Source organism: Natator depressus, chromosome 19 (assembly GCF_965152275.1).
Source record: "Natator depressus isolate rNatDep1 chromosome 19, rNatDep2.hap1, whole genome shotgun sequence".
In the NCBI taxonomy this organism is placed as follows: domain Eukaryota; kingdom Metazoa; phylum Chordata; order Testudines; family Cheloniidae; genus Natator; species Natator depressus.
In genome coordinates, this window is record NC_134252.1 from 19,340,208 (window position 1) to 19,354,317 (window position 14,110).

Consider the following 14,110-nt stretch of genomic DNA (forward strand, 5'->3'; position numbering starts at 1 on the left):
AAGGACAATGCTGACCACCCCCAGATATCTGTGAGCACTCATCCCTACCCCCCCACCCAGCCTCTTCCCCCCACAAGGTAGCCATAGATACTTGATGTAATCAGGATGACCTCTATACATATTGTGGCAAACTGCTGGCACTTCTTTGATGGGTCTCGTGCTCTCTCTTTTTGGGAAGGGTTCAGGGCTCTGTTTCTCGCCCCTGAACTGGGGTATTAACTGCCCCACTAGTGTCTTAGGGGAGGGGAGTGGAGAGGGAGGGACCCAGGCCCGCCCTCCACTCCGGGTCCCAGCCCAGGGGCCCTAGGGATAGTGGTAAACAGTTTGAACTAGAGGTTCCTTCCCCTGGGCTACTTCCCTTTCCTGCCCTTCAGCTTGTGGGGCTTCCTGCCCTCCCTCTGCACAAACCAGATGTCCCTTTACCTAGGGTCTTGGTCTTCTTAGCACAGCACTTCTCCAAACTCTCCTCTGCTTCAACTCTTCCAAACTGCTCTCTGTTCCAACACCAATCCACTCTGCTTCAACTCCTTTCCTTGTCTGATTGAAGCAGGGGGGTTGTATCAGGTGACTGGCTTCAGGTGCTCTAATTAATCTATAGCAAACTTTCTTCCCTCTACAGGGTATAAAGCTCCCTTCTAACACTCTCCTGCTGCCGTCTGGCCATGCTGTATCACAGTATGTACTGTTCCTATTATTATCTTTGTTAAGAGTTTTCTTTTTACTTGTAACAATGTACAAATAAATGCAAATGAATTAATAAGAGAATGTATATAACTGGCCATTGTGGCACCATATTTTTGAAGCTGTTTACCAGTCTTCCCGGTGCCGTGAATAAATCCTCTTTCAGTACTGTCTGTGCTCGCCTGATTCTTGGGGAAAAGAATCTTTTTGCTTAACAAGAGAAAGCAGAAAGCCTACAAGGAATGGAAGAAGGGATGGATCACCAAGGAAAGCTACCTCTTGGAAGTCAGTAAGTGCAAGGAAAAAGTGAGATCTACCAAAAAAACAAGCAGAGTTGGACCTTGCAAAGGAAAAGAAAACCATTAGTAAAAGGTTCTATAGCCATATAAATAAGAAGAAAACAAGGAAAGAAGTGGAACCACTACTCACTGTGGAGGTGGTGGCGATGAAAGAATCTAGGTACGGACCAACACCTAAATGAATACTTTGCTTCAGTTTTTAATACGGGTAATCATAGCATCACAGGACTGGAAGGAACCTCGAGTGGTCATCTAGTCCAGTCCCTTGCACTTATGGCAGGACTAAGTATTATTTTAGACCATGCCTGACAAGTGTTTGTCTAATCTGTTCTTAAAAAGCTCCAGTGATGGAGATTCTACAACCTCCCTGGGCAATTTATTTGAGTACTCTGCCCTGACAATTAGCAAGTTTTTCCTAATGTCCAACCTAAAGTGCACTTGCTGCAATTTAAGCCCATTGATTCTTGTCCTATTCTTAGAGGCTAAGGAGAACAATTTTTCTCCCTCCTCCTCCTTGTAAAAACCTTTTATGTATTTGAAAACTGTGATCATGTCGCCTCTCAGTCTTCTCTTCTCCAGACTACACAAACCAAATTTTTTTCAATCTTCCCTCATAGATCATGTTTTCTCGATCATTAATCATTTTTGTTGCTCTTCTCTGGACTTTCTCCTCTTTGTCCACATTTTCCTGAAATTTGGTGCCCAGAACTGGACACAATACTCCAATTGAGGCCTAATCAGCACAGAGTAGGTCAGAAGAATTACTTTTCATGTGTTCCTTACAACACTCCAGCTAATACATCCAGAATGATGTTTGCTTTTTATTTCTTTTTGGCGCAACGGTGTTACATTGTTTACTGATATTTAGCTTGTGACCCTCTATGACTCCCAGATCCCTTTCCACAGTACTCCTTCCCAGGCAGTCATTTCCATTTGTATGTGTGCAACTGATTGTTCCTTCCTAAGTGGAGTACTTTGCATTTGTCCTTACTGAATTTCATCAGATTTACTTCAGACCATTTCTCCAATTTGTCCAGATCATTTTGAATTTTAATTTTATCTTCCAAAGCACTTGCAACCCCTCCCAGCTTGGTATCATCTGCAAACTTTGTAATTGTACTCTCTGCCATTATCTGAATTATTGATGAAGATACTGAACAGAACTGGATCCAGAACTGATCCCTGCAGGACCCCACTCGATATGCCCTTCCAGCTTCACTGTGAAACATTGATAACTGGTTGGAAAACCATTTCCAGAGAAGTTATGCACCCACCTTTTGATAGTTCCATCTAAGCTATATTCCCTAGTTTGTTTATGAGAAGGCCACGTGAGACAGTATTAAAAGCCTTACTAAAATAAAGATACACCACCTCTACCACTTTCCCCCTATCTATAAGACTTGTTACCCTGTCAAAGGAAGCCATTAGGTTGGTTTGACATGATTTGTTCTTGACTGTTACTTATCACCATATTATCTTCTAGGTGTTTGTAAACTGACTGCTTGATTATTTGCTCTTTCTGGGTACTGAAGTTAAGCTGACTGGTCTGTAATTCCCTGGGTTGTCTTTATTCCCCTTTTTATAGACTAGCATTATATCTATTAGTCCTCTGGAATTTCCCCCATCTTCCATGATTTTTCAAAGATAAGTTTATGGATGGGATGATGAAACTGCCTACAATGTCATGTAGCCAATCTACAACTGCCAGTTGCAAATATCTTCAATGGCCGGTGATGCAACACTAGACGGGGCAGGCTCTGAGTTACTACAGAGGATTCTTTCCCAGGTGTCTGGCTGCTGTGTCTTGCCAAAATGCTCAGGGTCCATATTTGGGATTGGGTAGGAATTTTCCCCCCAGTTAGATTGGCAGAGACCCTGTGAGTTTTTCATCTTCCTCTGCAGCATGGGGCACAGATCACTTGTAAGTTTAAACTAGTGTAAATGGTAGATTCTCTGTAATTTGACGTCTTTAAATTATTTGAGGACTTCAGTAACTCAGCCAGAGGTTAGGGATCTATTACAGGAGTGGGTGGGCGAGGTTCTATCGCTTGTGATGTGCAGGAGAGATCAGACTAGATGATCATGATGGTCCCTTCTGGCCTTAAAATCTATGAGACTATTAATTTCTATCAGCAAAGCATGAGGTCACTTACTGTATGACAACCTCCAGAGCCTGTCCTAGGGAGACTGGCTTGTTATTGAGGACATTGAAGTCCAGCTGATGACTGAGATAGGAGGTGGCCTCCAGCAAACGGTTGAATTCCTGCTCCACCATTTCATCTTTCTCTTTAGGAACCTGAAAGTCAAAGAACAGATTTGTCTCTGTAAATTAAAAAAAAAAAACAAAAAAAAAAAAACCCCAAACCTCCAGATACGAATACTTAATTAAGGAGGAACCTAATAGGTGTGGAGTGGAGGCTGGTAAAATTAAGAAGTCCAGAAAGACTTCAGAACCATGAAGCTTAGACTTCCTTTTCCATTGTGGTGCTAATTCCACTACAAGATATGTTTTTAATTCATAACACAAGTTGCCTCCAATCCTTCCCCCTCAAAATGCGAGCGGTGTATATAGCAATGAAGTAATATGCAAAAGATCAAGGCAGAGCGCGGACGTGTAATGTTACAATGGTGTTGATAGAATCATTATTTTACTGCCCTGTGTCATACACTTTAAAAAAAGATATAGCAGACAGAAAGAAGCTGAGGGCGGCACCTGTAAGTTTTGAAGTCTTAAATTCTTCAAAATGATCAGACAAGAGAAGTATGCAAGGCATTTAGGGATAATCTGCCGAGTTCCTCTCTCTTTCTCACCTCTGAATTGGTAAACAGGCAACTAGCATTGTTTACTGGGCTCCCCCATGACTGCAAAAAACAAGTCAGTAGAAAAAGGCTTCCTCAACTAAAGGATGAAGTCAAACACCTGAGGTCCAATGGCTCACCTGTGGGCCATGTGTACATTCTTTCGGATGTCAGAAAGGTGCACCCTGGCTCTACTGAGCTGTTTGCCACCTTCCGATGAGGCTTTGTGCACATCAAGCCTTCAGAGAGGGCAGAAGGAAGGTACTACATAGGTGGAAGCTTGGCTAGAAATGGCGCAAGCAGTGCCCCCTGGCAACCTCATCTATTCCTGGATGAAGTAGGGGTATTGCTGGTAGTTAGATAAGTTGTTCAATCTTACTGTGTAGTAGGGGAGCATTTCTTTAAACACTTTTGGTGTTGCTACTGTGACACCGCTGAACCTTCAACACAGCACTACATAGAGCCACAACAACAGTTCTACTAGGCCAGTGTTTGAGGCCTCCCTCACCCCACTGGATGGCAACCCCTATGTCAAGGGCACAGCAGCACAGTCCAGCTGTTAAGTGTAGCAGCTGCAGGTCTGACCAGTGGTTACTGTTGCTGGAGATGTGGGGAGGGGCCAGCAGGGATATGCATTGTGGAGCCCTTTCCTGAGCTCCGAGAACATGGGAGGAGCTCTAAGGAGCTTCAGCGGTCCTGACCCTGATAAGAGAGAGTGAGGGAATTAGGGCAAAAAAACCCTAGGAGTCTGAGCACAAAGAAAAAAAGGAGGTGAGAACACATGAGGGGGCAGGGACAAATGGGTCAAAGAAAAAGAGGAGAGAAAACAGCAAGCACCATAAAGGAAGGCAGATTGGCAGAGATAAAGTGTCAGAAATAGCATGTGTCAGGCTTACAGGAGAGTCCTCTCTGGAGGCCAGGGACAGACACAGGGCTACTTTCTCCAGGAGACAATTCGACAGGGTGAGGGGCATCCTCCTACTACTTATCCCTGGCCCTGTAAATCCTAGATATGACCATTGCACTGCAGAGTGCCTTTCCTAAAAACCTCTCAAAAGCTGCTTCCTCAGGAAGGCTGGGACAACTCCCAAGGAGCTCTGGGTGGTGAATTGCAACTTGTCTCCTGTGTATATACTAAAGGTGAGGGTTAATCAAAATGTCTTGTACAGAATAGAGAGTAGCAGATTTCATACCCTTCCACCTGGACTGAGACAGGCTTTAATCTCAGTTGCTGATGATGACAGGGAAGATGGAGACACAAACTGAGGAAGTTCATAGTGAAGTGGGTGCCTGCACTTTGGCTCCAGTACTAGTCGGGAGGCTTATTTAAAGGGACACTGTCAAGGCTGTAGGTCCAACATGAGACCTACGTATTTCCTTTCAGTTTGTGTAGTCAGTGTAAATTTTTTTCTCCCCTAAAACGATTCAAAGTTATCTGCCCAACATTCATGAGCAACCCAACAACAAGAAGTCAATGTGAATGTACCACTGAAGGAAAAAAGTGTTCAAAAACAAATTATTTCAATTTTAAACTCAGGGATTATTATAAACAGTAAAAAAAGGGATTTTAAAAAATTATAAGTGATACCTTGACAGTGTCCTTTTAACCATTGCAGCAGAAAGAGAAATAAATAATAAATAGCCTGATAGCTGTTTCAAGGTAAATTTTGTACAATAGGGTAAAATCAAAACAAGGTTTAAAGCATTGCAGAAGCAGCTAATCATCACTTACATTTTTAGCAGTGGCAACAACCAAAAAAACAAAACAAAAACACAGATTGTGGTAAGTCTCAGAAAAGAGAAAACCAAGAGTGAACATAAGAATGAAACAGCTTCCAGCAGGTCCTGTGTGCATTTAGGGTAAAACAAGGCTAAAGAAACGGCACAGACAAATAATACAAATGGAAAACAGAAAGCTCACATGATGTTGAAGAATCACACCATGCCTGAGCAAGCAAATTTAAACAGTCCTGTCCTTTTGCTGCATTTCTATACCTATCGTGTCTTCTCAGTGTAGTCAATTTCAGTGTATGCAACATCTGTGGAACAATGCAGCACTGTGGAAGCAAAGGTACTATCAAATACATGCTGTCAGTCTGGCTTTGAATGAATTGAGCAGATGATGGTGATAGGAAAAAATGAGAATTCTATTTATACTGTACACAAATATTCTGACAGGCTGCAGAGAAAATAAACTCAGACAAAGTAAGGACTGAATGGGATTTGGAAAGCTAGTTTGAGCATGACTAGTTTAAGTAACATGTTAGTGCCAGACTGACAGACCTGGAGATTGAAGTACTCTGCTCAGCCACAGAGCAGTTACAGCACAGGGATCAGCAGCTTCCCTTATACAGTGGCAGCAGTTCTTTAAAGGCAGACAGGTATACCCATAACATCGTAACTAACCATAACTTGTCATGCAGGTTAGAAAGGGAAATTATGGAGTACACGTAGGAAGCATAAAAAACCACACTATATTCAATAATTGAGAGAGATGAGGTAGGTGAGGTAATCTCTTTTATTGGACCACCTTGCTGGAGAAAGAGAGAGACAAGCTTTCAAGCTTACACAGAGCTCTTCTTCAGGTCTGGGAGACGTACTCAGGGTATGTCTACACTGGCAGAGTTACAGTGCTGGCAGTTACAGCACTGCTAAGAGAGCGCTGCAGGGAAACCGCTGTTGTGTGTTCACACTGTCAGCTCCCTGCACAATAGCGTGTTCACACTTGCGGGGCTTGCAGCAGTATTCAGAGCAGTGCACTTTGGGCAGCTGTCCAACAGAGCATCTCTTCTTCTGCCGCTAAGAGTTGTGAGAAGGAGGAGGGGGTTGCAGGGCAACCTGGGTACTGTCCCAATGCCCTGTCCTGCATTGCTTTGCACCCCAGCAATCCCTGTGCTTCCTTTTGCATTTGGCGCCATCTTTAAATGGTTTGTGTACTGCGCCCCCTGCCTCTTCGGTCTGCAGGAATGGATCCCTAACCATTGACCAGTATTCTACTCACTGTGACTAACATGTCACAAGTGGAAGTGGAGTTATTCCTTAAACTACAAAGGCAAGAGGAGTGCAACTTTTATCTCACAACAGGTACTAGCTACGAGACGAGATTGCTTATGGTATTCATGGAAGTGCTGACCACAGTGGAATGCCGTTTTTGGGCTCAGGAAACAAGCACTGAGTGGTGGGATCACATAGTTATGCACATCTGGGATGACAAGAAGTGGCTGCAGAACTTTCGGATGAGGAAAGCCACGCTCATGGCACTGTGTACTGAGTTCGCCCTAGCCCAGCGGTGCAAGGACACAAGAATGAGAGTTGCCCTGCCACTGGAGAAGCGCGTGGCGATTGCACTGTGGAAGCTGGCTACTCCAGACTGCTACCGATCGGTTGCTAACCAGTTCGGAGTGCGAAAGTCAACCATTGGACTCGTGTTGATGGAAGCCTGCAAGGCCATTAATTGCATCCTGCTCCGAAAGACCGTGACTCTGGGCAACATGCGTGACATTGTAAATGGCTTTGCACAAATGGCTAACTGCAGAGAGGTGATAGATGGTAAGCATATTCCAATTCTGGCACCAAACCACCTAGCCACCAAGAACATTAATTGCAAGGGGTATTTCTCTATGGTTCTCCAGGCTCTTGTGGATCACCATGGGTGTTTCACGGACATTAACGCAGGCTGGTCTGGAAAGGTGCATGACGCGTGCATCTTTCGGAACACTGGCCTGTTCAGGAAGCTGCAAGCAGGGATTTCCTTCCCGGACCAGAAGATCACCATAAGGGAAGTCAAAATGCCCATTGTGATCCTGGAAGACCCCGCCTACCCCATAATGCCATGGCTTATGAAGCCATACATGGGGCACCTTGACAGCTGCAAGGAGCGGGTCAACAGGCTGAGCAAGTGCAGAATGACTGTTGAGTGTGCTTTTGGCTGTTTAAAGGCCTGCTGGCGCTGCCTCTATGGGAAGCTGGACCTGGCTGATGACAATATTCCTATGCTTATAGCCCCGTGCTGTATGCTCCATATTTGGGAAGGGAAGGATGAAAGCTTCACTCAGGGCTGGACCGCTGAGTTTCAGTGCCTGGAGGCTGAATTTGAACAGCCAGAGACCAGAGCTATTAGAGGGACGCAGCGCAGGGCCATAAGGATCAGGGATCATAGAATATCAGGGTTGGAAGGGACCTCAGGAGGTCATCTAGTGCAACCCCCTGCTCAAAGCAGGACCAATCCCCAACTAAATCATCCAAAAAAAAATTTTTTTTTTTTTTTTGCCCCAGATCCCTAAATGGCCCCTCAAGGACTGAACTCACAACCCTGGGTTTAGCAGGCCAGTGCTCAAACCACTGAGCTATCCCTCCCTCCTTGAGGCAGCAATTTGAAGCTGAAAGCCACTAATATTTGTTGCTATGCTCTGGAGTGCAGTGATTGTAATGCTAGGAGGTGATTGTGATTGGTGCAGATGATGCAATATGAAGGTTTAAGATAACTGTCTGTTGCTTTGCAGGGCTCTGTTTGCTTTCAGTTAATAGAATAAAGATTGCTTTTGAACCAACACAATTCTTTTATTAAAAAACAACCACCAGAGGAGAGAGACAAACAAAAAAACATCAGCACTGAGGGGGATGGGGGAAGAGAAGGTATCGGGAGGAGCCGGGCTCCAGGGACATTTAAAGATTTGTGTATGTACAGGGATCATATGCAACCTTCTCCCTTGGAGTACAGTGCAGCAGGTACTGTACTTCAACAGGGCGAAACTGCAGAGGGATGGGTGTTGAATGCAGTGGGTACTGGGAGTCTGCCGTGCCAGACTGTGACAGGGGAGGAGTGGAACGCTGTGGGTACAGACTGGAGCCAGTAGGTTGATAAGAGTGTGTTGGTGGTATCTGGGGGGTGCATGGGAAAGAGTTTTACGACAGAGGCTGCAGGGGAGGGTGGCCGCAGAGCTGCTCGGTTTGCAGTGTTAGTATCACCTGGAGCGTGTCCATTTGGCGCTCCATAACATTTAAGAGTCACTCCGTGGCTTCATTCTGGCGTGCCGCGTTCTCCTTTCAGTCCCTCTTCTCACTGTCCTGCCACTCCTTCAATTCCTGCTTTTCAGCGGCGAAGTGCATCATAACCTCATGCAGAAAGTCCTCCTTAGTTCTCTGTGGCCTCTTTCTAATTCAGTCGGCAATAATAAAGAGGGAGGCTGGGCTCCCTCGGTCATCTCTGTGAAGCCAAAACACAACATTTTACAGAAGCAGTATTGTTTGCAACACACAAAACACTGATTCAGTGACTTAAAAAACAGCCACTATTTGCATACCTGTCACTAAGTGGCTGACCCCAGGCAAGCACACATGAGCCACAAGACCCCCAAAACGGCGAGTAGCCGCAGGGGCAGAGTAAATCAGTGTTCCCGGACCCTACTGTGCTCTTGAGCAGAGCCAGCACTGGGGGTGGGTGGGGGGTGGGGCTGATAATCATTCCTGTCCCCATATTTTCCACAGGCTGTGTTCATTATGGAAGATATCTCACTGCTGAGGGTGAGCAGGGAATCAAGGGAGGGTCATCTCCAAGACTGTGGCTTCCGCCCTGTCCCTTATGCAGCTCCCCTGTGTGCAACAATGGTCCTCCGCCAGTGACGGCAGAGTGGCACAGGCGTTAATGGGGCAAGAAACAAAGCAGCTGTGCCAAAGAACCTGTGGAAGCAGATTGCCCAATATCTCCATGAGAGTCTCCGGGAGATCTCGGAGGCAGATTCTTGTGAAGTGAGGGAGTCAATCAAAAGCGTGTTCCGCCGCACAGACTAGGCATGTGGTGGTACCGGCATCATACAGACACAAGCCTGCTTTCTGCAACCCTCCTGCCCCCAACAACTTGCTTCAGCAATTCCCAAAAATCAAATCCACTTACCAGGGGCCTCCTCTCCTGTTTGTGCTTCGCCAAGATCCGACAGCTGTGACTGGCTAGCCTCCTCCGGGGTAGAAAAGAGCTCCCGGCTGCCTGCATCTCTGACCTCTAAGTCGTTCTCTGCCTCTGGGTTCCCCTCCCTCTCCACATCCTCGTTCAAGATTCCTCCTCCTGACTCGGTCCACCGAAGTATCCACAGTGGCCTTCACAGTGGAGGTGGGGTCGCCATTGAGTATCGTGTCCAGCTCTTTGTAGAACAGGCAGATTGTGGGCACAGTGCTGGAGCGGCGGTTTGCCTCCCGCGCCTTGTGGTAGGCATTCCACAATGCCTTCCCTTTGACCCTGTACTGCAATGTGTCCTGGCCATGGCCCCTTTCTGTCGTGCATTGTGAAATCTGTCTGAAGGTATCATAATTCCTATGGCTGGAGCGCAGCTGGGACTGGACAGCCTCCTCTCCCCAAATGCTGATGAGGTCCAGCAGCTTGGCATTGCTCCAAGCAGGGGATTGCCTGGTGCATGGAGCAGGCCTGGTCACCTGGAAAGATGCACTGAGACCACTGCACGCATCACCGAGCAAACAGGAATTTATGGGTGGGGGTGACGGTTGGTCACCTGAGGGCAGGGCAGTAGAATTCAAACCCACAGCCAGAGAGGCAAGAACAGGCATTGTGGGACACCTCCCAGAGGCCAATTGCAGCGCTGTAATCAACCGGGGTGCCTACTCTGGCACCGCAGCACAGTAGCCCCGACGCAGAAAGCTCTACGCCTCTTGTTGGGGTGGGTTTTTTACAGCGCTGCAACTGCGCAGTTTCTGCACACTACATGGCTTGGCAGTGTGCACACTTCGGGAATTACAATGCAGAAAGCTGCTTTACTGTGCAGAAACTTGCCAGTGTAGACAAGACCTCAGTGTCACAGATTGTTTAGCATAAGCAGTTAACACATATTTCAAGGGACCATTCAAGGTGAAGTGGCCAGTTAACACCTTTCTCACCAACAGAAGTTGTTCCAAAAAAAGATATTATCTTACCTGCCTTGTCTCGCTCATATCCTAGGATCAACAGAGCTACAACATTGCATTCATTAAATAATTCTATGGGTTATGAACAATCTTTGCCACAATTTTCACATATGAGAAGTAAAAATGAAGGTTAGTTACCAGTAACTGGGAGTTATTCACAATGAGCCTGCTCCCATTCAAGGGATCAAGGCAGTGCACTGGAAGCTTCCCAAAACTCTGTGGGGGATACCCACCTCTCCCCTCTTGAAAGGCTCTGATGGTATAAAAGCGGAAGTGATCCCAACCACCCTTCCACTAATTCAAGAATTAAGACTCCAATTAAGTGAGGAAGACAGGTGGGGATGTGAACATGCAGAGGATCATCTTGACAAATTCCAGTTACTGGGAAGTAGCCTTCTTTTCTTGAGTGGCCTCTGCACATTCCCAGTTGTGAACGTTTAGCCAGCAGTGCAACTCCAAGGAAGGGTTGCACTGAGGAGTTATAGTGAACTAGTCAACTGCCAAAAAAAAGCATCAACCAAAAAAAAGAATGGAGGCCAAAACCTCAGAGTTAGAGTTTATTGTTCTGTACCTTATCCTTTATAAAGTCAAACCTCTATAATACATTATTTTCTTCAAACCATTTCTTAGTGCAAAGACTATTTTTGAAAAATTGCGACTTACAGCTTGTCCATTGGCTTCATAAAGTGGGCATTTTTGTTTGATCTTAGCCAGTTCCATATTTACTTGTTTGCTGACCACAGCCATTGGATTCCCTCCTGGAAGAGATTTTGTATAAGTAAATCGGACATTCAAGCAAAGACTAAAAAGATGCCTGAAAATAAAACAATAAATATAGTTCAAAAGCAGCCATTATTCCAATAGTAAAGCCCATTAGTATATCTCTATGTTGTGCTCAGCATCTTTCAGCAGACTGGTAGAACTTTCAAATATTGTCAAGGTCCTCATAGCAATTGTTATAATAAAAACAACCCAACACCACCACCATTCAAGGAAAGAACTATAGATAAGGAGGGTTGATTACAAAGAAGCTAAGCTCTAAGATAGTGGCAACTAGGCAGGGCAGCCTTGAGAGTTAATAGCCACAGGGATGCATTTCCCAGAGGTTCAAATGTAGAGCAGAACAAACTGTAAAGTAGAGAGGGAAGGTCACATTGAGGGATAAACGCTCTGAAATGGGCTCTCAAGGAATGGGCTCTGAGAAATTTGGCACTGTAGAGATGGGACCCGAGGCATACAGTTCACAAGGGCCGAGTGAAACAAAGTGCTGGTGCAATGGGCAAATAAGGATGTGCAGATATGCATCACTGAGGTCAGCTAAGCTGGGAAAGGCCCAAAGGAAACAGAATGGAGAACTGTTCAAGACTCCATACAGAAGCGAGACTTGCAGACCCTCCAGAGGAAGAGAGGAAAGTCTAAGATGTCTGAAGGCTCCAAGCTCTTCTCCACCAGAAAACAATGGGAATAGAAGTCCCGCCCCTTTCCTGCAGGGGTACAAGGAGAAGCCTTGAGGGGACTGGCTCTTTATGTCAGATTATCACCATTCTATCACCGTTCTATAAAAGAACAATAAGGTTGCAAAGTGAGTCACTCAAAAGTTAAGAAATGCCAGAATTCAAGTTGCCCATGCAACTTTAATTCGGATTCGTACATATGCATTATGATTGTGTATTATAAAACTATCACATACTATTTGTTCCATAGGACCCATGCTTCATTCAGTGAATGGGTAGCTAGCTATTCAATATTTCTTTATCCTTCTTGTTTAATGTGTGGCCTTATTTAATGCATACCATTCAAACTCCGCACTGTATACAGAATTAGTAATTTCCTCATTGGCAGTTTCTCTGGTGGTCTCACCATAATACCTGAGAGCTTCACAAATATTTATGAATTTATCTTCACAACAGTCCTGTGAGATTAGGCAGTAATGTTCTCCCAATTATTCAGCTGAAGATCTGAGGCAGAAAGCAAGGCCAAAATTGTTAGCCGTGTCCAACTTCGAACACCTAGCTCCCATCACATTCAGTTGCAGTTATGAGTGCTCCGCACTACTACAATATTGACTGCAGATATCCGACACTGGACACCTAGAACACCACCACAATTAGTAACTTACTGTGAAAGTCTGGTTTAAGTGACTTTCTCAGGACCACACAGGAATTCTGTGGCAGAGGCAGGGGGAACACCATCCACTTCTCCAGGGCAGCAATAAACTTTAACCACAAAACCACACCTCTTTCAATTCCTGCAACAAATGAGGCAGGACACACACAACCTCATTTGCTACACAACACTGATTCAGACCCAGAGTACATTACATCCTGTGCACTGAATAATGCAGGGGTCCTGTTGAAAAAAGCTAGTATGTGACCATGTAGTTGAAAACTACAGTAACTCCTCACTTAAAGTCATCCTGGTTAACGTTGTTTCATTGTTACCTTGCGGATCAATTAGGGAACATGCTCGTTTAAAGTTGCGCAATGCTCCCTTATGTTGTTTGGCAGATGCCTGCTTTATCCAGTGCTTGCAGGAAGAGCAGCCCGTTGGCGCTGCTGGTGGGGGCCTGGAGCCAGGATGGACCAGAACCCTCCCCCTCCCCCATCAACTCCCCGCTCCCCTAAGTGCCCTGTGCAGCAGCTGCCCAGCCGTTCAGCTGTCCCTCCCCCCACTGCCGTGTGCTGCTCCTGCCAGAAAACTGAAAAAGGGCAAATATAGTGCCAATCTATAAAAAGGGAAACAAGGACAACATGGGGAATTACAGACCAGTCATCTTAACTTCTGTACCTGGAAGATAATGGAGCAAATAATTAAGCAATCAATTTGCAAACATCTAGAAGATAATAAGGTGATAAGTAACAGTCAGCATGGATTTGTCAAGAACAAATTATGTCAAACCAACCTGATAGCTTTCTTTGACAGGGTAACAAGTCTTGTGGATGGGGGGGAAGCAGTAGATATGGTATATCTTTACTTTAGTAAAGCTTTTGATACTGGTCTTGCATGACCTTCTCATACACAAACTAGAGAAATACAACCTAGATGGAGCTACTATAAGGTGGGTACAAAACTAGTAGGAAAACCATTCCCAGAGAGTAGTTATCAGTGGTTCACAGTCATGCTGGAAGGGCATAACGAGTGGGGTCCAACAGGGATCAGTTCTGGGTGTAGTTCTGTTCAATATGTTCATCAATGATTTAGATAATGGCATAGAGTACACGTATAAAGTTTGTGGACAATACCAAGCTGGGAGGAGTTGCAAATGCTTTAGAGAATAGGATTAAAATTCAAAATGATCTGGACAAACTGGAGAAATGGTCTGAAGTAAACAGGGTGCAGTTCAACAAGGACAAATGCAAAGTATTCCACTTAGGAAGAAACAATCAACTGTACACATACAAAATGGGAAATGACTGTCT

General features: G+C 45.3%; 1 protein-coding gene across 4 annotated transcripts in view; it reads right to left on the reverse strand.

Annotated features, from left to right (window-relative positions):
• Positions 1–14,110, reverse strand: part of KDM1A (lysine demethylase 1A) — a 167,639-nt gene that overhangs the window by 91,301 nt on the left and 62,228 nt on the right. For all 4 annotated transcript variants that reach the window (XM_074934529.1, XM_074934528.1, XM_074934531.1 and 1 more), the window contains 2 exons: positions 11,355–11,449; positions 3,134–3,276 (listed from right to left, as the gene is read on the reverse strand). In XM_074934529.1, the coding sequence (XP_074790630.1) occupies positions 3,134–3,276; positions 11,355–11,449 (238 nt within the window). The remainder of the gene's footprint in view (positions 1–3,133; positions 3,277–11,354; positions 11,450–14,110) is intronic.